The sequence below is a fragment of the Balaenoptera borealis genome (assembly GCF_965194805.1).
Source record: "Balaenoptera borealis genome assembly, chromosome: X".
In the NCBI taxonomy this organism is placed as follows: Eukaryota; Metazoa; Chordata; class Mammalia; order Artiodactyla; family Balaenopteridae; genus Balaenoptera; species Balaenoptera borealis.
In genome coordinates, this window is record NC_138881.1 from 108,688,875 (window position 1) to 108,715,780 (window position 26,906).

A 26,906-nucleotide genomic window follows, 5' to 3' on the forward strand; every position below is an offset into this window, starting at 1 on the left:
TTCGAGTTCATATGTTGATTAGCTTAAACAAATCATTTCCCAATCTTCACTTTCCCTTGGTGCAACTTAGGCCACTTTTTAAGGTGTGTGTGGGGTGCATGGCAGGGCAGGAGTGGTCAAGTAAAACAGCTAGTGAAGAGGTTCCCAAAGCAAAGCAAAATGGCAAGCGGTATGTCCACACTGCTGGCAACAGATTTTGACGTTGGTGAGGACAAGCAAGAGGGGTCATAGAACACCAGGCCTCATCCAGCAGCAAAGCCACTGCAGCCTTAGTGGCTTGCCCTCCTCCGCAATACTCACACACATCCTTCAAACCAGGTGGGGGAGACATACCAGGCAAGTCTCAACTGCCATCTCTAAAGTCCTTCCAAAGGAGAGAAGGAGAGAAGACACCCCACAGCTTAGAGATGGAACCTCTGGGCCTAGGACAAAGGAGGGGGGCGGGGAGGAGGGGAGGAGGAAGACATTAATCCTGCAGGGCTTCCTTCCAGTCCACATCACCCTCTGGCTTCCTTAGTATAGATAAATATATAATAAATAATATCAATATATCTGCACATTAAAGATTGTTTTTTCAAATTCCTGCTATTCATTTCACATTCCGTTTACAAAGCCCTGAACCCTCCAGGAACTGCAGGGCACCTCCCCTAATACCCTCTAGGTTGAGGCGATGCCTTTGAAGTCCCCACCACCGACTCAAGGTTGGAGCTGCTAAGATAAGAAACACCCTAAGACTGAAAGTAAGTCCGCCCGGCAGCTTCAGCTCCATCGCAAGCTGCTCTCCTCAGAGTTAATGTAAAGTCATCAGAGTTCCAATGTGGACCGCAGGCTTCTCAGCCCTTCAGTGCCGGGGATAGCCTGGGATGTAAACACATACGAGGATTTATTCCTTTGGCCAGGAGAGGAGTCGTTAGGGTAAAGGGTAAGGGTCAAGGGGTTCAGTTTGGTGACTGAGGAGCCCGGGGAAAGAGAGCCAGGTTTTCGGCCCGAGTCGTGCAGGCTCCCCCCTTTACAGACCTTTCGTCCCCCTCCTCCTTCCTCCCTCGGGCCTCTCACTCCTACCCGCCCCCCCACCCAGATGCCTCCACGCCCAGGCCGGGGGCTGCCCTTTGAGTTCTGCCCAGGGGGGCTGCAGCCCCGGCCGTTGCCACGAAGGGTGGGCCGCCCCGGAGACGCGAGGCGAGGCAGCGAGCCCCGGCATTTTCCCTTCCCCAGCACCTGTCCCACTTCGGCGCCGGGGCTGGGGCTGCACCCGCGGGCGGCCTCGGTGCCCGTGCCGGAGCCACGCACCGAGGTCGCCCGGGTTAGGGAAGTGGGGGGCCGGGAGAGGGGCGGGGCGTCCGGCGGGGCGTCCGTCCCCCCCGCAGGCAAGACCCTAACCCCCCCCATACACAGAGGCTGAACGGAGAAAGAGAGAGCCACACATAAAGCTCGAGCGAAAACGCTTGCTCTCCGACCCCGAGCGGCGTTGCTCGCCCCCCCTCCTTCCTGGAGCCAGGGGCTGGCCGGGGAAGGTGGCTCCGTTCTTCCCCCGTGGCCAGTGCGGGGTCTGCGGCTGCCCGGCGAGGTTCCGGCTTCCCCGGGGCTGGCAGGGGGAGCCCCGAGAACTGCAGGCCCGCCCCCCCTTCCTCCTCCTCCTTCCCCTCCTCCCCCACGTGTCCTCCCGGAGCCCAGCGGCCTGATCCCAGCACCCCCCTCCACCTCCCTCCTCCTCCCGCTTCGCCCGCTTCCCCGGCAGCGTGGAGAAGAGCAAAGTTGCGACAGCGGCCGAGGGGCTCTGCCCAGGTGAAGGGGGCTCCGTGGGAGCGGGGAAGGGGGGGGACGGCGCGGCCCTGCGGCGGGGGCGGAGAGAAGATAAAGAAACTTGCTTTCCTCGGCCCCCACCCCGCGCGGGTTCGGATCTTGCGTGGACCCAGCCCTCGTGGCGAGACGCGGCAACGCCGCCGGGACCGAGGCCGGCACCGGGACCGGGACCAGGACCGCGCGCCTGAGTCGGCTCGGCGGGCGCAGGCAGCGGGCCAGGCCGGCACCCAGGCAAGGGCGGGGTGGGTGGCCGTACACCGGACCGAACCGGGGACTCCGGTGGCCTGGGCGCGGGCCGAACCCGGATCGGGCCGAGTTGGGTGGCGAAGTAGGACGTGGATTCGGGGGCGGGGCGCGGCGGGAGGGGGAAACCAGGCCCGGCCGGACTGGCCTGGGCGTGGGGGCGGGGGGCGAGTTCGGGGCACTTGCTGGGCTCGGGACCGAGCAGTAGGGCGGGGCGGCGCTAGGGGCTGGGCCGGACCAGCGGGGAGAGGGCGAGGGGAGGGGGAGCCGGGGGTGGAGTAGGGGCGTGGAGTTGCGAGCGGGGTCTGGCCTCGGCCGGGGGCGAAGGTAGATCGGCGGGGCCGCCAGCGGAGGGAGGGAGGCCCGCGGCAGCGCGGCGGCGGCGAAGGCCAGCTTCCGCGGAGTTTGTGCCCGGGCTTCCCGGGCTCCGGCAGCCTCAAGCGCACAAATGGGGCTAGGGGATTGACTGGTAAGCAACTACGAGTGTTAGACGGTGTTCGGTGGCGATTCCGGGAAAAGCTAGGAGAGACACTGTCTGCAATTATGCCGCACCCCCCCCCACCCACCTCTTTAGCATCTGGATTCTGCTCTCAGGGGGCCGCGGACCCTCCCCGCCGCAACCCTTTCACTCTCCAGCACTCCCACCGCCTCCCCCCGCCCCTTACTCGGCCATCTGACTCTCCTAGGGTTGTGTGTTTGGGGGTGGACGACGGCGGGGGGGGGGTGTAATACTTTTCCTCTCGCGGCGGCAGCCTAGTTCCTATCTTATTCCTACATGTAGCGTCGCTTCGAGTAGCATGGACATTGGGGTTTAGATAATCTACCCCCAACTAACGCCCCCCCGCAAGCGATTTGATGGCTTTTAAGGAAGGGGACGAATCCCTGGATTTCCACGCCTGGGATGAGGTTTGAGGATTGGGATTCACCCCCAGCTCACTTCCACTACCAACCCCTCTTTCCTTGTGAGCCATTTCCACGGGGATCCGAACTTGAGGGGGGGGAACGGGAGAATTAATGTGCTTCTCTGTCTCTACACAGGGTCGGCGTGGCCAAGGACGGCTAGTCTCGGAGGGAAAGTAGCCACCAGTCCAACTCGGGTCGCCCCCACTATTACTTCGGTGAGGGGGGCAACGCTAAGAAGGGGATACTGGTGGGTAAGGGCCCAGTATAAGGGAGGGGGCTGGGTAGTCGCCCCCGAGGGACTCCCTTTCTTGGCTGGGAGGGAGACGCGAGCCCCGGCTTCAAGGGAGGGGTTCCGGGGAGGGAGATGGGGGGTGGCGATGAGGGGGGGCGGGAAGAAGGGGGGAGTCACGCCCTGCCAGCAAGGGGAGCCTCCCTCAGGCCCCTGGGAGAAGGGGACTGAATGTGTCTGCTCTGTGCTGCCGGGCAGGGGAGATCTGGGGTCTCCGGATTTGCACACTGGATCCAGCACCAGTGGCCTGAGAAAGTCAGGTCGGGGCATAAGGTGGAGAGCGTTGGAAGAAAGAGAGAAACCCCTGGCCGTGGTGCACTGATCATTTCCCTTCCTCAACCTCCCCCTTCGTGGGGCGTACGGGGGGGGGGCGTGGAGCTCCTGCAGCCTCTCGAATTGAGCGCCTCCGCCTCTCCTGGGAGTCTAGCTTTTTGCCCGGCTTGCTGCAGCCACCGCTGCCTCCCTCTCCGGAATCCGCTCGGTCCTCGCAGCGATCCCCTCCTCCTCCCCTCCCCTCCCAGTGTCACCGGGGCTGCTTGGCTCTGCCCCCTTCGCCGCCGCTTGCTCCCTGCTTTCGTCCCTCCCTCTCTTGCTCTCTCCCTCCCTTCGCCTCCTCCTCCCCATTCCTCCCCCCGGACAGGCGGCATTCTGGGAGTTGTAGTCCCGCGGAGCGGTGGCTGGCGCCGCCCGCGAACCCGACCGGACTCCACTTCCCGTCGAGCCTTGCGACCGGCACCCACTCCACCAGGCTTCGCTCGCACACACAGACACACACACACACACACCGCTCTCCCCCTCACTCTTTCGCTCGCCGCGGCTGCTGCCAGTGTGTGGCTCTGTCTCTCCTCCGCTTTGCTGAGCCCTCCCTTCTTCCTCTCAGTTCCTAGAGTCCGACCGCCGCCGCCGCCGAGAGAGAGGAGAAGGAGGTCGGTGGCAATAAGGGGCGGAGGGCGCATCAGATCGGGGCAGTATTAGGCGGGTGGTGGCTCAGAGGGGGTAAGAGGGAGTCCGGGTGGCGGCCTGAGCCTCCCCGCGGAGCCGACTCGGGAACAGGTGCGTCTTTTTTTTCTCTCCTCCAACCCCTCCACCCCTTTTGACTCCCCGGCTTTCTCGTATCCTCCACCCGCTCCTTTCTACCTCAAGCCTTTCCCCAACCCTGTCCCTTCTTCGCCCCGCGGCCGCTCTGCTTGCCCCCCGGGGGCGCCGTCCTCTTCGTGTCCCCGGACGTAGCGCTCCCTGGAGCTCGCTCTGTCCTCGCCCCTCCCTTCGGGACAGCTCCCCTCCACTTCCCACCTTCGTACCCCATTCTTGCCCTACCCTACCCCCTCCTCACCCCTTCTCCCTTAGCCAGGTGAGACTTGTTCGCCACGATCTGAGAGTCTTCATCCCGGCTGGGCGGGGGTCTCCATGGAAACGGGGGTCGGGTTGATCCTGGGGGGGGGAACCACTGGAATTACCCCACTCCTCGGAAAGGGAGGTGAAGGCTACGGTCTTGTTAACTACCTGGCCCCAACCCCCTGATACAAGGATCCGACGATCCGAAGGGAGGCTGGCCAGCAGGGCAGGGCGAGAAAGGGCTTGTTTTTTTTGGGGGGGGGGCTGTCCGTGATGAAGTCTTGAAGAGACCAGGAGAAAATACCCTCCAACCTCAGAGGGGAGGTGCGACGGGTGCTCTTAAGGGCTGCTTTCTCCCTGGTGTCGGGGTGCAGGAACCGTAGGGTAAGGGGTACCCCTAGGTGGCGGCGGGGCCTGGGTTCGGGAGTGGGAGTGCTGTGATGGGGGCAGGGGCAATTATCCGAGTCCCTGGAAAAAAGGCGGGGGATGACTTCGGAGCGCCCTGGCTCCGCTGCCCTCGCTCTAGGGGCGGGGGCCGCCGGGCCGGGCGCGGCGGGGAGGGGGCTTAAATTGAAGGAGGATGAGATCGGGGGCAATTCATACTAGCCCCGGCAAGCCAGGGGGGAGATCCGGCGTGCAAGCTCTCCACCCGCTTCGCGCCAGGCCTGGAAGCAAGGGGTCTGAGAGCGAAGCTGAGGGCTGCAAGGAGGGAGGCTCCGGTTACTGGGCCGGGTTTCGGGATCGGGGGCAATCCCCCAGCCCTTGGAGAAGGAGGGAGAGGGATGGCCGCGAACCCCAGGGCTCCCCCACCCCGGGTCCTAAGGGGCGTGAGGAACGGACAGCAGGCCTGGCGGAGCTGGATTCGAACGGATCGCGGCTGGGGACTGGGGTGGGGGGGTGCTTAGTGGTGGGCTTTGGGGGGAGCAGTCCCGCGGCGGGGCGGGCGGGCGGGGCGTGGGGCTCCGGCGGGCGGCGGGGCGGGGCCGGGGCGGCGCTGCTGCCGCCGCCGCCGCTGCCGCCGCCGCCGCTGCTGCTCCTGCTGGGGCCGCCGCAGCCGTTGCCGTCGCCGCCGCCGCCGCTTCTGGGCGGGGAACGGAGGCCAAAGGGAGTCCCGTGCCGGGGCAGAGGGCGCAGGCGGCGCGCGGTGGGGAGGGGACCGTCCTGGGGGCGGGTGCAGGCGGGGGGTGGAGCCCCCGACGGGGGGCGGTACGAGCCGGGACGACGACGACGAAGAGCCCCGGGGGCCGGGTGCATGGAGGACGAGGTGCTGGGAGAAGGAAGCGGGGGGTGGGTCCCGCGACGGGCCTCGTGGGCTTGGCTTCTCGAGGTTCTGCTTCGGGACAGAGCCCTGCGGGGGTGCCCAGAGGCCCGGGAAGGGACCGGGAGGTGAGCTGGGCGATGGAGGGGGCCCTTCTTGCTGGGGTCCCGCCGAGAGGAAGGCTGGGCCAGAGGGACGTCCGGGGCAAGGCTGGGAGGAGCCGGCCGCACCTCAGCTGGGGATTTCGAGTTATGGAGGTGTGAGAGATTGTTGTAGGGAAAGACGTGGTCGAGGGGAAAGGCGGGAGGGAACCACACTGCAAACCTGGGAGACCGGTGGGGGTGCCCTTCTATTCCGCCCGCCCCCCCCCCCCCCAGTGGAAGCACTCTGGTTTTGTTTTATTGTTTTGAAAAATTTAAGTGTTGGCTGTACGAAGCTGTCGATGCGGTGATACTTATTTATTCTTGGTGTCTCCTAGAGTAGACAGTAAGGACAGGCGTACCTTGGTGAGGACGCATCTAGCCCAGGGTTTAGGGGCTCTTTATGCGAGTGTGGGAAGGGGGCCCTGTAACTTCTGCGGCAGCGGAATACTCTCAAGGCAGTTTGGAGGCAGTCCCCGTGGCACAGAGGTGGAGTACAATTGCAGAAATGTTTGGTGAGACTTCTGGGGGTGCAACTGTAGGTTTGCATTACCCTGGTTAGCCCGTGGTTCTTTCAACTTAGAAGGCTATTTCTCAAAGTCACACTGCTGAAACGTTTTTCGGGGGAAATGAATGGGGTATGTATTCGGGGTTGGGAGTAGATTAGGTTGATAATAAAATTACAAGGTTGGAAGGGACTTTAAAGGTCATCTAATTTTCTGTTTACCTGTCCTGTCCTTGAATGTTGGGAGAGAGGAAGCTTTATTTGGGGAGAGATGGTAGGCAGCACAATGGAGCAGAGTTTAGGGGTACTTAAATTGGATGGTGATGTCACCATGTAGTACTGAAGAGGACAGTATGTAGGAAAGAAATTTGGAGGATTCCACTGGAGGATTAAATGGGGTAACCTAATCCCAAGAATCATCCAGAGGCTCCAAATAGAAGCAAAATGCAGGGGGAGGAACCTGTAAATTTTTGATGGAGAAGCGAAGTTAGTAGGAAAGACTGGGGGAGCTAGGAGGAGCAGGAGGCTTGGTGATGCAAGTTAAGAGAATCTGAAGGCTGATGGAGTTGAGGAGGGACGTGGCCATCTGACTAAGCTACGTGGACATTGCTAGGCAGTCTCATCTTTTGATACGGCAACTGAGGCAGCTGCCCTTGGGGTGGATATAGGGGACAAGAGTCACAGGCCATGGGGCACAGAGACTTACTCAAATTGATGTTAAGAGGGTTGACGCCGTTGCTAGCTTTACAGCAAAGGTAGGTAGGTTTCTTTTTGTTTTGGCCCTGAGAAGTTGCTGATGAAGGAAGGGGAGAGGACTCTGATGTCTCGGTTAAGGAGGACTAGTTCTTGAGGCCACAAGGAAGAGATGGCAAATTGTTGGGACAGGGCAGAGGAAAGCTAAGTCCCTGGGAAGTTCTGCAGTTGGAGTCTGGATTGGGCAGAGTGGAGGGGATTTCCACAAGAAATGGTGGCTGTACCAAGGGCACTTGCAGAGCTGATTGTTTTGATTTGCCAGGAGAGGATAGGGAGGGAAGGAGGATCCCTTTCTTTCTCAGTGATGTAAACTTTCTTGGGAAGCAAAGGGGGTTCCTCCAGAGGTCTCTTTGCTTCACTCATGCTACAGTTCACTACATAGGAAAAAAAAGGTTAGTACAGGGGGCAGAGGATCTCAACATGATGAGTCTGGATTATGGGTTTTAGAGAGGGTATTCTTTTAGGGGAACAGAATTATGGGAGAAAAGGACTTGAATACTAGAAAGAAGGAAGGCGGAAAGAGAAGTCAGAAGTGGGTTGGTTGGACAGTGAAGAGGGAAGAAAGGTGATGACACTGGTTCCATGTTAGGGCTAAGTAGGAAAAAGTGGAACCTTGAAATCTCCAGGATAATGTTTTCCGAAGTAAAGTTTGAAGAATCTTTAAGGCTCTTTACACTTCCATGCTAGAATCAGTAAGGTTTGGGCAAGAGAGAAGGATGATCTTTTTTTTTTTTAATTTTATTTATTTATTTTTATTTTTGGCTGCGTTGGGTCTTCGTTGCTGCGCGCGGGCTTTCTCTAGTTGCGGCGAGCGGGGGCTACTCTTTGTTGCAGTGGGTGCTCATTGTGGTGGCTTCTCTTATTGCGGAGCAAAGGATCTAGGTGCGCAGGCTTCAGTAGTTGCAGCACGCGGGCTCAGTAGTTGTGGCTCACGGGCTTAGTTACTCTGCGGCATGTGGGATCTTCCCGGACCAGGGCACGAACCTGTGTACCCTGCATTGGCAGACGGATTCTTAACCACTGTGCCACCAGGGAAGCCCGAGAAGGATGATCTTGGGTAAAAATAGGGCTACAGAGAAACTGATATGTAGGAAGAAATAGAAATATATTTACACATAAGGAAATAGGGAGTTTAGAGATACTATACAGGCTGAAAAATGCAGAATAGAGAAAGAGGGTGGGATAACAAGCCAAAGGAGGAAGGTGTTTATTCAGATGTCATTGGGAGCTGGTGTGGGGAAGGTAAAAACTTGCCTTTGATAGCCGCTGCCCTGGGAGGGCCCAGGAAGCAGAGGTTAGCTGGGATCCAGGGCTTATAAGTCTAAGCATGAATTAGAAAATCTAGACTAAAGTAAGGATATTGAATGGGGGAAGGAGTTAACCGTCATAAATAGAATGGCCTTGAAAGAATGAGAAAGTGGGAATACACCAGTTTTTCCAGTCTGCAAGTGGGAGGAATCCTAGATATATGGAGATGGATGATGGAAATTCCAGAATGAAACAGGATAAAGAACAGTGGCCTGAGAGCCTTGGGCCAGAATTGGAGGGTGGAGTGGGGGCATGGAGGAGAGGCGCTAATCAGGGGTTGGACAGCTGGAGTGGTTCATTGCTTCTAGGCTGAGCTAAGTTTGAGATGGACTAGAATGGCCTCAGAGGGTAGAGAGCTGTTTTCCAGTGTCAACCAGCATCTGGGATTGAGAGAGGAGGAGTTCATGGTTGAGTTGGGTGGGAAAGTGAACACTAGAGTGGAACGGAGAGAGTGCTGGGGAAAGTGGAAATTGTTGGGATAAAATAGACAGGGAAAAGGAGAAGCCACTGATGATTACATGAGGGGGGAAGGAAGGCCCTAGACCTTTGAGTTTTCCAAAAGAAAGGAAATTTCTTAATGTTGGAGTTCCAGTTGGGTGTGAGTCTCTGCTTGCCAGAAGATTTAGCGTCTGACCGGCCAAAGAGGGAGGTAATAAGAAGTAATCTACCTTTCGGCCACTAGGATGCTATACAGTATTTTATATAATCTCACATACAAACTAGGCTTTATTAACGCCAGTTTTTGAATGGTCATCCTTAAAATAACGTAGAAACTGTTCTCCTTCTAAATCATACGCTTTCCTACTGTTCATAACTTAAAAGCACTCTTTTATGATGAAAACTTTCTTTGGTGAACTAAAGTTGAATTCTAGTCAAGAGTAAAATTTAACTCTGTTTCTATCCCCATCATTCCAATATGCTGTTCTGGTTCCCTCTTTTTTTTTTTTTTTTTTAAAGCAGAAGCCACCCTTTCCCCATGAAACATTAAAAAGTGAATCATTGTTTAAAAAGTGGCTGCAGGCTGCATGTCAAGGTCATATTCTCCCTGCCCAATGGATTGTGATGAATTTGAAGAGAGATGATTTATTATTTGTAAAATGGGGTAATTTTTAGCTTATTCATGAGAGTATGTGACGCAGGATACATCTTCATTTGGATTTTAAGAAGACCTTAAGCTAAGTATCCATGAAGAATTGAGAGTACTGAGGGGCAGGCAAAGTTTTGTGTTATAGGCTTCTTTGACCGTCTGCTAAGAAACAAAATTTGGTTACCTCATTGCTAAGGTATGCCTAGAAATCTTAGTGTTAGTGCCATTTAAGGGTACAGTCGAGTTTTGTTATAATGCTGGTGTCCGGGGACAAGGAGAGCAAGCAGGTTTTCATTTTTCCAAGTTCTATAGAGAAGTGCACTACATGTGGCTCTGAGCCCAGGAGTGAGTGGATGCACTCTATACCTGGACCTGAGAGGTGATTAGGTGTCTTACTATGATGAGGCTTTACTCAGCGTGACTTGGTGGTACCACGCACGGGTTAGTGTGGTCCAGTGGTTCTCAGACTTTAGCCCGCATCAGAATTACCTGGAGGCCTTTGGAGACATACAGCCCTCAGTTACAGTCCACATTCTTCTACTTCCTAGTCGTGTGGAACTTTCTTGGGCCTCAGTTTTCTCATCTATAAAATGGAGATGATAATCCTAGTCTCACAGGGCTGTGAGGATTACACAAGATGATGCATCTATAGTGCCAGGTCCATAGCAGGTGCCCAATAAATGGCATCTATTATTATAGTATAATCTAGTTTTTCTTATTCAATTGTGTCCTATGACATTACCTTTTTATATCACACGATGGTAAACATGGTGGCAGAAAGAAAACTATCAATAGCTCCTGAGTGCTCCCCTTATATCTTGATTCTCTGTGCTCTTTCTCCATATTCCTGTTGTATTAGTACACATTTAGCATTTACGACGTGGTAGGAGGAAAGAGCTTGGCTCATCACTGCATTATTGCATCCACCTTTGAGGTGGAAGTGGCAGCTTCTTTAACAGCTCTGCTGTAACCCTGCTTAGTATTTCAGAGCAGGAACTGAAGGGTGTATATCCAGTCGAAACTTCAGGGCACATTTTGGTCCGTGCTTTAGAAATGACCCAAACGTAGTTTACCAGGGTGACATTTTAAAAAGCCATTGCTTTCTGAAAAGGGCTGCTGTGTTTAATTATGACTGGTTGGGCTTTCCAGCTGTCTCTGACATCTGGAAGTTCTACAAGAGCTGGTAGATAGAGCCCAGGTCTGGTATGGCTCTATGGCAAGGATGTTCATCAGTGATTGGATGGGAGAGATTAACATCTCAAATAGCTCAGGTATCCCCAAACCAAACTTTTGGGCAGAGAAAAATGATGGGCTGTAAAATATAGTCCCTCTCTGCAGCCAGAGTGAAGTTTGATGCCAACAATCAGCTATGCCAGTATAGGGAGAGTGTGATACCAGGCCAATTTAAAACTAGATCAGTAAACAGATTAATAATTTCTGTTTGACTTCAGAAATGCATTATTATTCTCTACCTGTCCCCCTCCCCAGCAGATCTACCTTCCTATTTATATTATGCTTAGGCAAATATTAAAATGAGTTGTTCCCTGAGCACACATCTACTGTAAGTGGCAGAAGGCAGTCCATAAGTCGGCTGGGTTTAAAAATTAGCTGTGGCTAAGCTACAGATAATTGGAAGTTGACTTTATTGTTTTGCCCCAGCCCAATTTTATTTTATTTCTGTGGTTTCTTTATCATGGAAGTAAGGAGAAGAAAGAAGAGAAAGTTTATGAGAGAGCACGGGAAGTAAAAGGAATTAAAAAACCCAATGCTTTTTTAAAAAAATTAACTAATTAATTAATTAATTAATTTTTGGTTGCGTTGGGTCTTCGTTGCTGCACATGGGCTTTCTCTAGTTGGGGCGAGCGGGGGCTACTCTTCGTTGTGGTGCGTAGGCTTCTCATTGTGGTGGCTTCTCTTGTTGCGGAGCACGGGCCCTAGGTGCGGGTGCTCAGTAGTTGTGGCTCGCGGGCTCTAGAACACAGGCTCAGTAGTTGTGGCGCACGGGCTTAGTTGCTCTGTGGCATGTGGGATCTTCCCAGACCAGGGCTCGAACCTGTGTCCCCTGCATTGGCAGGTGGATTCTTAACCACTGCGCCACCAGGGAAGCCTGACCCAATGCTTTTTACATGGGGTTGTTCTTGGTTTCTGTATGGGGTAGAGGGAATTTTAGTTTTTCCCCGTAGTTTAGCAAGTAATTATCGAGCGCATATTGTGTGCTTTGTGTCATGCTAGACACTATTGGGAAGAACTATTAAAAGAAGTAGAAAATATTTTTTCTAGCCTTGAGAAACCTATAGACTGGTAGCAGGTTGAGCCAATATTGAGAGTTTGAAATTCTGTGAGCTAATTGTGTGTGTGTGTGTGTGTGTGTGTGTGTGTGTGTGTACCTTTGAATGAGTAAATATATAAAATGAGTTAAGCCCATATTCTGGGGTGAGAGAATAGAAAAAAAAAAATAGGCTGATATGGCCTCTCCAAATATTTGTGTAAGAGGTCCAGGAGAGCTTTTTTAAAAAAGGCCAAAGTTTGGTGAGGAGGAATCCTCTTTAGGTGAAAAATTCCATATCATGAATGCTGTATACTGAAATGGAGGACCTGAGAGCCACTGTCACAGTTTATGGCAGGGAGGACACAGAAGCATCACAAAAGGGACTGAAGTCTCAGATTACAATGATTCAACTTTGGAGTGTGAAAGATACACCAAATATTCACATGGTCCTGCTGAAGACCAAATTGAGGAAAGCCAACTCATTTTTTTGATCTAGTAGAAATGAGAAGTGCTCAAAGGATGACCCTACTTACCTAGGGTGACATTTTGAGGTGGCTTTGGAAAAGGACTGATTAATTTCATGATGTTTAGGTTTTCTAGATATCTATGACATCTAGAAGTTGTACAAAATCTTGTTCCTAGAGCCTAGGTCCAGTTTAAAGCTATGATGAGGTATTTTCCTTAAATGGAGTAAAATAATTTCCTTGCAGCAGGAAATGGAAGTGAGTACTATTTGAATAATAGGAAAAAAGTATCTTGGCAGTGGGTGGAAAAGCTAAAATGATCTGGTGGTATGAAAATATACGTGAGAGATTAAAACTTTTGTTTTTGCCTACTTCACTGCTGAAATCGATTACCTTTGGTCCGTTCAAGTGCTTTTGTGTTATTCTCAGTTTTTGCAGATGACATAGTAACTGCACATAGTGAGATGTCTCAGATGGTTGAGAAGTGGGGGCTGAAAATACCCTCCAAGTTTTGCCCCCCCACAGTTTAGGCTTTGGGTACTAGCGTACAGCCGTCCCTTGGTATCTGCGGGGTATTGGTTACACGAACCCCCGTGGATATCAAAATGGAGACGAAAATCCGTGGACACTCAAGTCCCTGACGAAAAATGGCGGAGTAGAAAGAACACAGTCGGCCTTCCGCATCCTCGCGGGAGGTTCGCATCCTTGCGCGAGGTTCGCATCCTCGCGCGAGGTTCGCATCCTCGCGCGAGGTTCGCATCCGCGCGCTAGGTTCGCATCCGCGCACGAGGTTCGCATCCGCGCACGAGGTTCGAATCCTCGCGCGAGCTTCACATCCTCGCGCTAGGTTCGCATCCTCGCGCTAGGTTCGCATCCGCGCACGAGGTTCGCATCCGCGCACGAGGTTCGAATCCTCGCGTGAGCTTCACATCCTCGCGCTAGGTTCGCATCCTCGCGCTAGGTTCGCATCCGCGCACGAGGTTCGCATCCGCGCACGAGGTTCGCATCCGCGCACGAGGTTCGCATCTGCGCACGAGGTTCACATCCGCGCACGAGGTTTGCGTCCCCGGATTCAGCCGACTGCGGATGTGAAACCCACGGTTACCGCCGGTAAACTGTATATCATTCTTCAAGGGTATTGCCGCTGTGTGATTAGATGATTCTGAATGGGTTTTGGCAGTTTTAAAACATCAAAATGACTCTGAATGGATGGATTCAGCGCTCGTGAGGAGACTGAAAAGGCTGTGAGTTGGATTGAGAAAGGTTTGGATGGTAATGCGCACCGGGAGAGCTCCAAAGAGATCGCAAGCCTTGGTCACTGCTTCGAGATGAATGTCTAGCTTTCCAAAGTGACTACTTTGTCGGTAACGACATTTATTCATTTGAATGAGTAAGCTCTCATGCGTTTAGCAGGTAGTTAACATTCCTTTGTATCTAAGTCTCATAAATGTTTATAACTCAGGGTTTTCAAACATGGAGGTACCCAAGGAGTCTGTGAAGGTGTCTGTGCTAGAGCCGTGTGCAGACAACTCCTTAGCCTTCTCGGTAAATACAGGAATGAATGCATCTGGGAACAGGGTGCAGTGTCCCTTATAAGACTTATCCCTTGGAGTAGAACTCGTGGAACTATTTGGATAGAAAAAAAAACCTCAGGGTAACCAGGAAGTGCTAGAATAGAAGGTGGGGATGAACAGTGCAAAGGGCCCCTTCTTCTTTCAATTGCCCAGCAGATTATTTTCAGTTGATTTTGTGTGTGTGTATGTTTGTGTGTGGTGGTGTATAGTGGTAGAGGAACCTGTTTTGCATAAAGGGAAGCAAAGTGATTGGGGCATGTATACGGGACTCTTCAGTTTCAAGGAATGGTATTTGGTTAATGGTAGGGAAAGAAGAGGGGATAGTGATACTGAGTGGAAAGCTGGAGGAGAATATTAGAATATCATATGGGAAATCATTAAATTAGAACAATTTAAGTTGGAAGAACTTCCTCATTGGGGGGTGAGGTTTAGGATACGTAATTAAGTAGGAGAAATAGGAATGTTAGTCCTACACGTGGAAGAAGGCAGAGGGACAAGGAGGGTAAGACCTGTGGTGAGGGTTCTATATCTAAAGTCAGGTAAAGTTATCCTTGTTGGGTATGTGTAAACTTTCCTGTTGAAAACAATGATTTTGAGACATTTTGACGTCCCTCTAAAGGTACTCCAGTGACTGGGTGGAAGCCGAGGCCTTTTCATGTTCCCTAGGATCTCAATGCCAGTGATCACTTGGATCTCCTTGGGGGTGTCTTAGATGCTGCTTTTCCCAAAGTGGGGTAGTAGGGTGGCCTTTCCTTTGCTTCTGTGAAATCAGAATGTGAATACCTCTGTCTTACGGGAGCTTTCCCCAGGGCTCTGGATTTCTATTGGAGCAGTAGGTCCCAAAGTTGGTTTTCTTTACTTATTAGTCATCACTGACCCAGCCCTCCTTCTTTAACTATCTACTGGCCACGCCTATCCTCTTGAGGACAGATTCAGGGCCAGGCTTCAAGAGGAATATTTTCCGGCTCTTTCATTTTTTTAAAGTCATAATTGCTTCCAGGTCACAAGACAGTGTGAACCAAAAGAGTCCTGGGGGAGTACTACCAGATTTAGTTTAACTGAGGCCTTCTTAATCGAGTTTCTAATTTACTGTCTGGATGGTAGAGTCCAAGCAGGAGTAAATGGGCAGGCTTCATGCTATGTGTAGGGGTCCTAGTTGTATGCCATGCGTTGCCAGCACCAGTTGTTCTGCATGTAAGGGGTCTTTGGCCACAAAAGGAGCTATGTGATTCTGGGGAACTGGTCCACTAGACTAACAAACACCCTGTTTGGTCATTTTCTTTTCTTTCCTTTTATTTTTTAATATATTTATTTATTTATTTTTGGCTGCATTGGGTCTTCGTTCTTGCGTGTGGGCTTTCTCTAGCCCCGCGGTGAGCGGGGGCTACTCTCCGTTGCAGTGCACGGGCTTCTCATTGAGGTGGCTTCTCTTGTTGCGGAGCTCAGGCTCTAGGCACGCAGGCTTTGTAGTTGTGGCTCACAGACTCTAGAGCACAGGCTCAGTAGTTGTGGCGCATGGGCTTAGTTGATCCGCGGCATGTGGGATCTTCCCGGGCCAGGGATCGAACCTGTGTCCCCTGCATTGGCAGGCGGATTCTTTTTTTTTTTTTTATAAATTTATTTTATTATTTTATTTTATTTATTTATTGTTTCTGGCTGCATTGGGTCTTCGTTGCTGCGCGTGGTCTTTTCTCTGGTTGTGGCAAGTGGGAGCTACTCTTTGTTGCGGTTCACGGGCTTCTCATTGCGGTGGCTTCTCTTGTTGCGGAGCACGGGCTCTAGGTGCATGGGCTTCAGTAGTTGCAGCACGTGGGCTCAGTAGTTGTGGCTCATGGGCTCTAGAGCGGAGGCTCAGTAGTTGTGGCCCATGGGCTTAGCTGCTCCGCGGCATGCGGGATCTTCCCAGACCAAGGATCGAACCCATGTCCCCTGCACTGGCAGGTGGATTCTCAACCACTGCATGGCAGGCGGATTCTTAACCACCGTGCCACCAGGGAAGTCCCCTGTCTGGTCATTTTCGGGGGTAAAAACTAAAAGTTTTCAATAATGTCTACTTTCGTAAAAAAAAAAAAAAAAAGTCAGATAGATGCTCTGTTACCTCCTGTCATGTCCTCCTCTTCCTCACATGCAGGATGAGCATGCTTTTGCTTGTCCTTGTTGTGAAATCTGCTTGTTTTGGCATCTTCCTTTCAAAACAGAACCAAAGAAGTCTACCCAATCTGTACAATCTCCTTTGAGATTTTAGTGCTGACTGTCCCTTATTACCAACTCCCCCAACCCTAACTTGGGCTACAATTCGATGTTCTTCCCCTTTTGAGAACATATTCTCTCTAAACTTTTCTAAAATGTCTGCCTTCAGTGCTTCCCCCCAGTGTTTCAGTTTGGCCCACTATGGTGAAATATTTCAGGTTCCCCTATTTCATTTTTTTCCTTTTTGGTTGTTATATGCTATGGGCTTCTCTTTTATGCCTTTCACACCTGCACTTGTCTTCGAGCATTTTTTTTTTTCCGTTTGGATTTTTGGGGGAAAGAGTTCTGCCTCATCATGGCTTTTCTCCTACTACCTGCTCGCCCTCAGCTTAGCTGCTCTTTTCACCATTTTAAGGTTATTGCTCTCCTGTTAGTCCATTTCTCTTTGGTTTCCCCTGTTTCATAGTGCGGTGATTGTGCCTGGCTACCTGCTTTTTGCCGCCCGCTTCTTGGATTCATTCCCTTGTATCTTAGTCAGTCCTTTTACTTATGTGTACATGTGCCTTCTAAATCAAAAAGTTTTCTTTATTTATATTTTCAGCCACACTTATCACTTTGGATTGGTGGAGCATGTGTTCTCCTTTGTTCTCACCACAAGTTGGATGTGTCTTTTGAGTTTTTCCCCCCAAAGTGGGGACAGCTCACAGTGGTCCTGCTGCCTTCCAGGCAGTGACCAGCATTTGATTCTGGGGCCGTGCAGCTGTTCATTTCTTAGCAATTACATGGTTGTGACATCTGGGAAAATCCTTTGCGGTATTTCGTATCCCTGTGCCTGTGCTTCCTGGGTCACTTGAGATTACCAGGTTTCTTCCAAGTTCCTTTTAGGAACTTCGCCTTTTGCCTTTGATGTGATGGTTCCCATCAGAGAGGGAGTGAGAGAGAGATTGAGAATTGTACACCACACATGAGTGCAGGCACTACGAGCAAAAGCAAGCTGGGCCCCAAGTGTGTACACCAGTGAAACCTACCAAGTGTGGCGCGTCTGTAGGATTTTTCCTTTCTGCTCACCTCTCCTGAGGCGTAGTGTATAGCTGAGTGGCTATTAATTTGATCGGATATGATAATAACAAAACAAAACCCTGGGCCTACTGGATCAGAAATTCCAGGGCTGGGACCTATGAATCTGTATTTTGAACCAGCACCTCGGTGATTCTGACTTGGGAAATATTGGTGTGCATTGTCCATCTTGACTCCTCCTGTCCTATGTGGGCATTGACGCCACTGGTGCCTCTTTAGAAGTTCCCTTTGCCTACTCTCTGGCTCAGGAGAACCGATCTTTGCTTCTTGTGTAGACCACTTAGCTCTGTGCTCTCCTGACTGCGCTTTCTACCCCTCCCCTCCCCTCCGTGACTCCGCAAAGGCTACTATTAATTAGCAGCAGAGGACTTCACGTAAGAAGAGGTGTTGGTCTGACAAAATCATAGTGGAAGAGTGGGAGGCTGAGATTTAAGCAGATGCTCTATCTTCAGGATTTTGTGAAAGTGGGGCTGCCTAGGATCAGGTTTGCTCTCTAGGTAGTCATAAAATGCACATTGTATGGTAATTATTTTGGTTTTTACTTGCTTTTCTTGTTGTTGTTATTGTTATTTGGGGATTTGGGGGGTCTAAAAACTCCCTTATCTAGGTAATGATATTTTATACGTTATTCTGTTTCCAAATGCCAGGATACCCCCTCTGATTTCTGTCCCAGGCTGGTCAGCCAACAGGCTGAGCTATTGTTTCCTAAACTGGGATATTCCAAGATACTCTAAGAAACAGTCAAAACTTGATCAATCGGGATGTTTAGGGAGTGGGATCCCGGTGACCTGATGTGACGCAGACAGTCAACCCATTTGTCTTACCCCTTGTGGAAATCTCTAAAATTATGTGTGAGCCCACATAACTGTTTTAGGAATGTTAAAGATAACTTTCAGAAAAAGATAAAATCATCAGTCTCTTACAGATGTAAAAATGAACACGTATTAAAGATTTTATTTTACTCGTTAATCAGCAAGAGAACCAGACAGATGTTATAGCCGGTTCAAAGAAAAAGTCCAAAAAGCACAAATTTATATGGAGTAAAGGAATTGAATTGCAAATGGAGGCAAAACTGGTTTTTCCACAGTGGGGAGGAAAGTCAATCCAAACTGCATGGGACAAGACAGAGTTTGCATATCCATCAGTTACCTGCAATTTACAAAGGTGCAAAATAACTCAAAGACAATGAACTGGGCTAGAATCAGGCAGCTTGGAAGGGTGTGCTATAGATAATGCATAGCGTTTTCATTGAAATACGTTTTTTTAAAATAGTAAGCATGGTGAATACTTTTTAGGGAGGTTTCTTTTGCTTCATGTAATTTCTCAGGGTCACCACCTCAATTCTCATCCAGGTTTCACTTCCATATAGCACGTATATACTGAGTACTTACTATACGTAAGATATTGCAGAAGAACCAGAGACAGAAAAGACAGTATTTCTTACCGTAAGTAAGATTGTCTGGGGGTGGGGGCAAGACAGACGTGCCACATCCCCAACTAACCACACAGCAGAGGGACTAATACTGTGCTGTGGTAGGGGTGGGAATGAAATGTTTGAGGAGAACCAGAGAGGGAGGAGTTAACTGACCAGGGGCTGGGGCTGGGGAGATGACATGATGACATTTAAGCTAGGCTTTGAGAGAGGACAGAAAGGAAGAGGGGACACAGGAGAGGCCACTTCAGGGAAGGGCCAGGAGTCGGGGTGGCAAGGGCGCAGGGAAATAGCAGGATGTGGCTGAAGAGGAGGCTAGAGGGGAGGTTTGAGAGCAGGTTGTGGAAGGCCCTGAATGCTGTGCTAAGAAATGTGGGCTTGATTCTGAAGACAGAGGAAAGCTATTGAAAGCTTTGGAGGAGGGAGGGGGTGATGTGATCGAACTGGTCCTTTAGAAGATGAATTGATTGTAGAATCAAGAGATTGGAGGCAGAGGGACTAGTTAAGAGGCTAGTGTAATATTCTGGTCGAGAAATGATGAGGGTCTGCATCAGGGCAGTGGCGAGAGGGGTAGAAGGAGAGGATGGAGATGGCATTATTAAGGCTTGACTCCTGATAGCCTGTGGGTGGTGGGGGAGAGAAGGAGTTGAATGCTGAAATTTCCAGGCTAGGGGATAGTGGTGCTATTAACTAAGATAGGAAACACGCTGGGCGTGGGGGTGGGGAGCAGGTTTATGGTAACATAATGAGTTCGGTTTGAGACACATTGAGTTTGAGGGGCTCGGTGGACAGCCAATTAACAGCAAGTTGCTGGCAGCTGGAAATTCTGGTCTGGGTCTAAGGAGAGAGGTCAGGGCTAGAGATACAGATTTGGGAGTCATCAGCGCACGAAGGGGTGAGTTGAAACTGAGAGCTCTTGAGCTAAGCGAAAAGGAGGGGCAGGACACACACACACACACACACACACACACACACACACACACACACACACAAGGGGAGGGGGTTTAGGGCAGAGGGAGGGGGGCGGAGGGGTTGGGGAGAGCCAGTGAGAGCCAGACTTGAGCTAGAGAGACAGGAAGAGGAGAGACAGAGGAAGACAGAAGGACAAGAGAGGGAGACTGAAGGCTGAGGCCCGAGGACTAAGAGTAGAGGGGGGGGGCAGCGGGGAGGGAGGAGAGAGTGGAGCCTGAGGGGAAATAAGAAAAGTGAGATAAAGGAGGGAAAGGACAGGGGCAGGAGGGTGGGAAAGGGGAGAACGTTGGAGGAGAGGGGACCGTGGCAGGGGAGGAGAGAGAAGGAGAAGAGAAGCAGAGGAGAGGGGAAGAGAGAGAGAGCTGGGAGAATAATAGGGGGAAGGGGAATGATGAGGAGGAATAGAGAGAAATGGGAGAGAGAGATTGAGAGAGGAGGGGGAAGGGAAAGAGAGAGATGAGTGGGGTAGGAAGAGAAAGAAGGAGGGAAGGGGAAGGGGGGATAGGAGAGGGTGGCAGAGGTGAGGAGAGATGGAGGGCCAGGTTTCTGGGGTGGCAGGAGAGAAGGGCCCCAGATAGGCCAGCAGGCACTGGGTCTGCAAAGCCAGGAAAGGGGCAAGTACAAAGGAAGGGGCGAAGGCAACGGTATCCTATGCGACAGGGACAGGAGTAGGATGAGGACTGAGGAGAGAATGGGGGATGTGGCCCTGCTCTCCTCTCACTGACTCTCTCCCTTGTCTGCTCCCTCTGTGCCAGCCACACTGGCCTCCTGGCTCTTTTCTGATCTTAGCAGGCACCTCGTGCCTTAAGGACCTTTGCAAGGTTGTTCCTTCTGCCTGGAATGCTCTTCCCCAGATATCCACATGGCTCACCTCTTTGCTTCCTTCAGGATGTTTAAATGTCTCCTTCTCAGCAAAGCCTACTCTGATCACCCACTTACACATTGTAGCCCATTCCACTCCCCGCCCCCCACCATCGCCCTTGCCCCTTAGCCTGTGTTATACCACCTTCTAACATACTGTAACACAGACTCATTTAACGTGTTTATTGTCCATCTCATCCCACTAGAATATAAACTCCATGAAGGCAGAGATTTCTGGTCTTTTTTGTTAATTGTTGAATCCCCAGTACCTAGGACAGTGCCAGCACATAGTAGGTGCTCAATACATATTTGTTGAATGAGTAAGTGATGTTGTGTTGAATATGAATGATCTCTGAAAATTGTATAAAGGATAAATGAAACAAATTCCTGAGGTGACTGTATTTTACTGTGGTTTACTTCTTTGGAAAGTGGAGAACAGCATAAAATTCTGATCACTGTAGGGTTTTTGTTCAGTTGAGCTTTGATGAATAAGGCTTTTAGCTAATGAGTTAATTTGAGTTTGAGGGTCTCAAGACAAGCTCATTGGATAAACCTCTTTCTCTTGATGCCTCATTTTCTCTGGAAGGTGAATTGGCTGTGCAGTGGTTGTCAACAGCGAGAACCCGACATTGGCTGGTGAAGGGGGCGGTAGGTCATGGGGATGACAGACCGATAGGAAGGGACAAGGGCAGACATGTGCGGTTCTTGCTGGAGCATTGTTTTCTGTTTGTGGTCAGAGCGCAAGGAGTATGGCATCTGATCTGAAGGGCAATTTAAACCAGGTTAGGTATATGCATTATATCTGTATAACTCCTAACTTGAAATTAGAATGAGTATTTTTGAAGGGCTTATAAAGAAAGCATGTGCTTCCTCTGGAGAGCTTAAATTGGTTATGTCACTCAAATACTTCAGTACTCATGGATTGGAGAGTTGACAAGAAAAAGATTCCCCAGTAGTCTTTCGATGCCCTGTTCATATATGGGAATGACCCCCTAATTGTAGTTGGTTAGACTAAATGTGTGTAGAACAATATACTGGCATCTCACTTGTCTGAAATAGATTGAATTTCCTCGAACACTCATGCATATCTCTCTTTCAGATAATTTAAAAATCACTCTAGGTGATTAACAGCATCCTCGTCTCCATCCTGAAACCTATGGATTCCTGGAAAGCTGGTGCTCCCTCATCCCCATTTGGACCTTAATTTTCCATAGCAGGCTGGCTTGTGAGAGAGACTGCTTTAACATTTTGGTGCTCTAATTACCTTTATTTATTTAAATGTTTCCGCATAAAAGGTGGTTAAAGCAGCTGTCCATGTTACAAGTTTTGATTTTTGGGAGTTCTTTTTCCCCAGGGGGAGTGGCCACAGCAGGTCCTAGCTGGTGGTGAGTGGCTGTCATGATCTCTACAGCACCGCTCTACAGCAGCGTGCACAACTGGACCAGTTCTGACCGGATTCGCATGTGTGGCATCAACGAGGAGAGGTGAGGAGGCTGGGAAGGTGGCCGTCGCCGGCTTCCAGTGAGCGGTGCCTGCTCCCTGGCGAGGTAGCTGCAGCAGCGCCTGAGGGGGGACCTTGGGGAGGGGGCTGCTGGTTGTTTCTAATTTTCCTGAGATGGGCTGGGGCTGGGGCTGTGTGAGTGGCCTGCTCTGCCATGCCGTCCCTGTTCAGATGAAAGTGAGGAGGCCAACAGATGACCTTTTGCCAACTAGTATTTGTCTACTCATTAAGAACTGTCAGACTGTGGATTAAAGGGAAGCTCAGGCAATTGCAAGTTTTATTTGCTGCATCCATGTTCTGTGCTCAAGGATACGTGTAAGATATTTTTGGTCCTCGATCTAAGCCTGGAAGAAAGGCGATTTTGTTATTCAGCTTTATACTGGAAACTGTTAGTGGGTATTCTGGTGATCAGCACTTTCCTGCCTCACGAGCTAATGATGATTCGCAGTGAGATCCTTATGAAGTATCAAAGGAGGATCAAACTGCTTAACGTAGTTTTTGTATGAAATTGAGAGTTGGTGATGCTTGCCTGATCTGCGTGTGTTTTCAGTTTTCTGTTCACCAAAATACTGGGTTGACCAGGCTGTTCCATTTCCTGATCATGCCCCGTATGAAGAGCACTCAAAATGGCCTTCAGATTCTACATTTGATTTTCATAACCCTTGGCCAAAGAGCTGTGTGTGATGGTTGCAATGCCTCTCCCATTTTTAGAGAAGGTATGGCTCCCCCATGCTTGCTGGTTTCAATATATCGACTGTTGAAATCCAAATACATCAAATCAGTCACCTAGAACACAGAACGGTATGGCTTTCCCTGGGATTCAAGATCTGGCATTTCCTTGGGGAAATCTTGGAAGTGTGTGCATGGGTGTGTGTGCATGTGGGGGAGTGTTGGTAATATTGAAGGGAAAAGGAATGGACGTCTTTGTGTGTATCTATTTTCTTCTTCTGTTCTTAACTGGAGAAGTATGTACTTGTGTGAGGTTCAGGTTAGGAGAATAGACCTTTTTATTATTTTTTTAAAGCCATTAGCTCCTGATGGTTTAATGCTGTCTATACTAAGGAACAAGTTAGAGATGGACTTAAAAGGAATTTAATTTTAGAATATAAAAATCAAGATCAAGGAAAATAAGACAAAATTCTTCGCAGATCTGCACGAGAAAGGTATTTTCCTTTGCATATGAGGTATGTCCTTAGATAATAACTAAGAGATGATCTGGGGAAGGCAGAGCGCTGGTATTGATTTGCGTGAGTATTCATTGGCAACTAGTTATAAGTAGTTGAGGCTTTGATGTAGAGATCTGGACTAGAGCCTTCAAAAAATCAATGAACAAGTTACCTTAGTTTACTGTCTATTCTAAATCCCCTCTGAAAAAGGACCAGGAAGTGGGCCCGAACCTGATTTTCCCTCCTTATGGACTTTTCTTGGGATGTTAGACTACCAAATATGCCAAGTGGTTAAGATGACCTTTTTTAAGTGTTGTCACTTCTGATCTCATCTACCCATTGCTGTCACCTTCCCACTACAGCCCAGGCCATGCTATAGCTGATTTCCAAAATGTGATCTCACCTTATTTAAAAACCATCTTCCTTAGCCCTTGACCACCTGTAGAACTTCGACATTTCGGGTGTAAAGCTGCATCTGGGGGTTAACTCTTGAAGTTATGTTTGAGAAGCCTGCCCAGTGCCATCAGATGTAGCTGAGGACTGTAGAAACTGGGGACAGGGGCTTTATGCTGGCCTCAGGTGGCCGACTCTAGACAAGCCTCCAGCTAAATCCCTCTGTTTGCTTGCTTGCTGCTTCCTTTCTTGTACCCATTCATGCCATCATTCACCAAACATTTATTAAACTCAATCAGAGCAAACCAGTAGTCATGGGATATTGGTGGTAAGTGCTGTCGAGTGGCATGTACAGGTCCCGTGGGAGTCTACAGGCCAGAATGAAAAACTTCCTGGGGGAATAAGGGAAGGCTTCCCAGAGGCAGTGACCTTTGTGCCGGGGCTTGGGGGATGAGTAGGAGTTTCAGGTGAGGGCTGGTATTTCTCACATGGTGTGTTTGCGGGAGACCTTGGCTGGAATGAAGGCAGTCTTGGGGTGCTATGGGAAGTCTGCCGGGGCTGGGATCTAAGCGAGATGTGTGCCATGTAGTTAGGGCCCAACAGGAACTGAAAAAGGTCTGGTTTGACAGTGGTGCTAGCCCTTAATAATTAGGGAAACAGCCCTGAAAGGTTATGGCTGTTTCTGGTTTAGGTTCAACAAAGCCTTGAGTATAATGGCCCAGGGTCATCTCTGTTGGGAAGAAAAGGTGGGATTGATTTTCAGGCCTGACTGAAGCCTGCTTTGACCCCTGCTCCCTTCTCCCTGCCACCCACACCCTCCTAATCTTGCCCATTTGACCCTCCTCTCCCCATGCACCCCTGCCCTGCAAGCTGTCTTTGTCCCAGGTTCTTCTCTCAATGGAGCAATTTAACGTTTGCTTGGCTTTACACACCTCTCTCCTCAGAGGGTTTGAAACGTGGCCGCAGGACATTTTCCCAGAGCCTTGGGGGCTGGCACTCAGGTGTGGGTATGGCTGGAGTAGCCAGGACTGCTGTTGGCCGCTGCCACCTCCAGAGTCTCTGGGCCGGTGGCTCTGCCGTTCTCTGGTGGCTGCCTTCGAAGGCAGGGTTTCTACTTTCAAGGTGACTTTATGCAGGGTGGGAGCTGAGCAAGGAGGACCAAATATGCAGCTGAACTCCCCCTGTGTATGGTGAGGACGGGGGAAATGGAAATAGTGTCTCCCCTCTGCGGTCCCTCATGTGGGGTTGGTGAAGGGGGGGTTCCCTGCCGCTCCTTTTTCCTCGTCACCATCCTCCCCACAAAACCATCCCTGGCCTGGCCTAAGGCTGGGTATTGGTCTTGCTTTTCTGGGCTCTCAGGGGTTGATGTCGAAGTATGTTTTCCCTTTCCCTCAGGCTCCCCTTCCTCCCCTTCCTTGAGACCCCGACTGCATCTCCAGCCCGCCTCTCTCCTTACGATCATTTCTGTTTGTCACCAGCAGTCATTGCCAGCAGTGGAACCCTCCCACTTCTGCCAGCCTAGATGCCTTTTAAAGGGAACAAGCCTTTCCCCCCGGTTAGTCCCTTCTGGAGCCCTGAAAAGATGGGGAGAGGCCCGCGGTGATCCCCTTGCCTTTTTTGCTTCTCTTGCCCCAGGTACAATTTTGGGGTCCGTCAATGGTGCCCTGTTCCAGTGGGAGGGAAGGAGTTAGTTCTTGTGGGGGTTGGTTGTGGGCGCCCTGACTGCCCTTTGGTTGGGATGGCTGGTGAGGCAGGTGCTGGCTTCTTCCCTGGCTGTTGCAGAGCTCAGGGCGAGGCTCTGAAGAAGGGGGGCAAACCCCAAGGCAGTCTAGCTCCCCAGAGGTGCACAGAGCATTCCTGTGCTTTGCACCCTAGGAACCACATCTCAGGGCTTCTTCTGGAGCTTTATTCTTGCACCTCAGCTTTCCACTTGGCCACTCACACCATGGCTCCTGCCCCACTGGTGTCTTCCCTAGGGCAGCAGTGGCACGTTCTTGCTATAACTCAAAATACCAAACTTCCAGTGGGTGTTTGTTTTCTCTTCAACTTCACCCTCCCAGTCTGACCTTTTTTTTTTTTTTTTTTTTGGTCAGGATATACCATTTCCTAAGATTCTTGCCCAAATTTTAGAGAAGACATTTTGAGGAGGTGAGGGTACAGTTGAGTTTTCCTCCTTTGGGAACCAACTCTCTGGCCTTGAGCATTTCCCTCTGCAATATACCAACTTGAATTCGGGGTCTGTAGCTTTGAAGGCTTCCTTCCCTTTGCGATGGGAGAAAATGCAGTGGTGCTGGGAGGCCAAGCGGAGAGTAGGGGAGCTGGCAGGGGATAGGATGCAAGCAAGAGCAGAAAGGTAGGAGGGAGGGTGCTGGCTTGAGCTCTCTGGTACCCTAGAAAAGGGGAAGAGATACCCTAGAGGGAAAGAAGTCGTGCCCTTGAAATGCCCCTTGATGCTCAGTGACCTGCCTCAAATCAGTATCATTATGTGCGCTAATAAACGTGTATCTGCTCTAGCCAAGCTCATCAGGTGACTAGGTGATGATTTGGATTTAGAACATGAACCACAATGGAGGTGGTTATTTGTTTTAGGAAAGGGTTACCCTTATGGTACCTGTAGCCAGCTTTCCTTGTAGACTTAAAATAAGATCATATTTACGAGGAAAGCAGTTTTCATGCTTTTGGGATCTTCTGTGAATTACCTCTCCCCTTCTGGCCATGCCCAGTACCTCCTGGACGGTCACCTTGATGGATAAGCTCTAGGGACAAGGCAAAGGTGCTGGGGTCCTCCACACTCCTGGTGAGAGCCCTAGAATACACAGCCCAAAGAGGGGAGTCTAGTCAGATCAGGCTCCTTTGCAGGAACTTGAAAAGCTGGGCACGGAGGCTCCGGTTTGCAGCCTGGACCTCCCCTACCCCTAGTTCCTTGTGATTTCCCCCAAGCCACCAAAGGAAGCGAGACAGGAGGGTTTTATGGGAACCCAGGCAGGCAGGGGGGGCGTTCTGGGGAAGGTGGTGGTGGCCTGAAGACTAGGCCTCATGTCCCTTTTCTGGTTGTGTCTCCCATGCTAGAAGAGCACCTCTTTCTGATGAGGAGTCCACGACAGGTGACTGCCAGCGCTTTGGATCTCAGGAGTTTTGTGTCAGCAGTTTTTCCAAGGTAAGGGGCCATGCAGAACCACATGCCACCTGCCAACGGGTAGAGCTGAACTGCTCAGGCAACGTGCCCAGCCTGCCATCCCAAGAAGGGGGCCAGGAAAGGACAGGGTGTTTCCCAGGAGTTGCTGTATGTGAGACAGAAATTGGCCAGCTTCTCTTTGCTTCTGCCTGGTTGGTCGAGTTGCAAAGAGGACCAGCAGTCACCTCTCCTGGGCCTCGGGACACTT

The 26,906-nt window shown here is 50.8% G+C and overlaps 1 protein-coding gene across 11 annotated transcripts in view; it reads left to right on the forward strand.

Moving 5' to 3' along the window:
• The first annotated feature begins 1,637 nt into the window (after positions 1-1,637).
• The window catches only part of BCORL1 (BCL6 corepressor like 1), a 60,884-nt gene continuing 35,615 nt past the window's right edge, over positions 1,638-26,906 (forward strand). For 2 of the 11 annotated variants that reach the window (XM_082377728.1, XM_082377736.1), the window contains exons 1-4: positions 2,342-2,515; positions 3,085-3,164; positions 21,818-21,947; positions 26,593-26,680. In XM_082377728.1, the coding sequence (XP_082233854.1) occupies positions 21,862-21,947; positions 26,593-26,680 (174 nt within the window). In that variant the 5' untranslated portion in view covers positions 2,342-2,515; positions 3,085-3,164; positions 21,818-21,861. Of the gene's footprint in view, positions 1,786-2,340; positions 2,516-3,084; positions 3,201-3,970; positions 4,165-13,295; positions 13,468-21,817; positions 21,948-25,001; positions 25,159-26,592; positions 26,681-26,906 lie in introns of those variants that run through there. The other 9 variants (XM_082377737.1, XM_082377729.1, XM_082377738.1 and 6 more) reach the window with 9 other exon arrangements.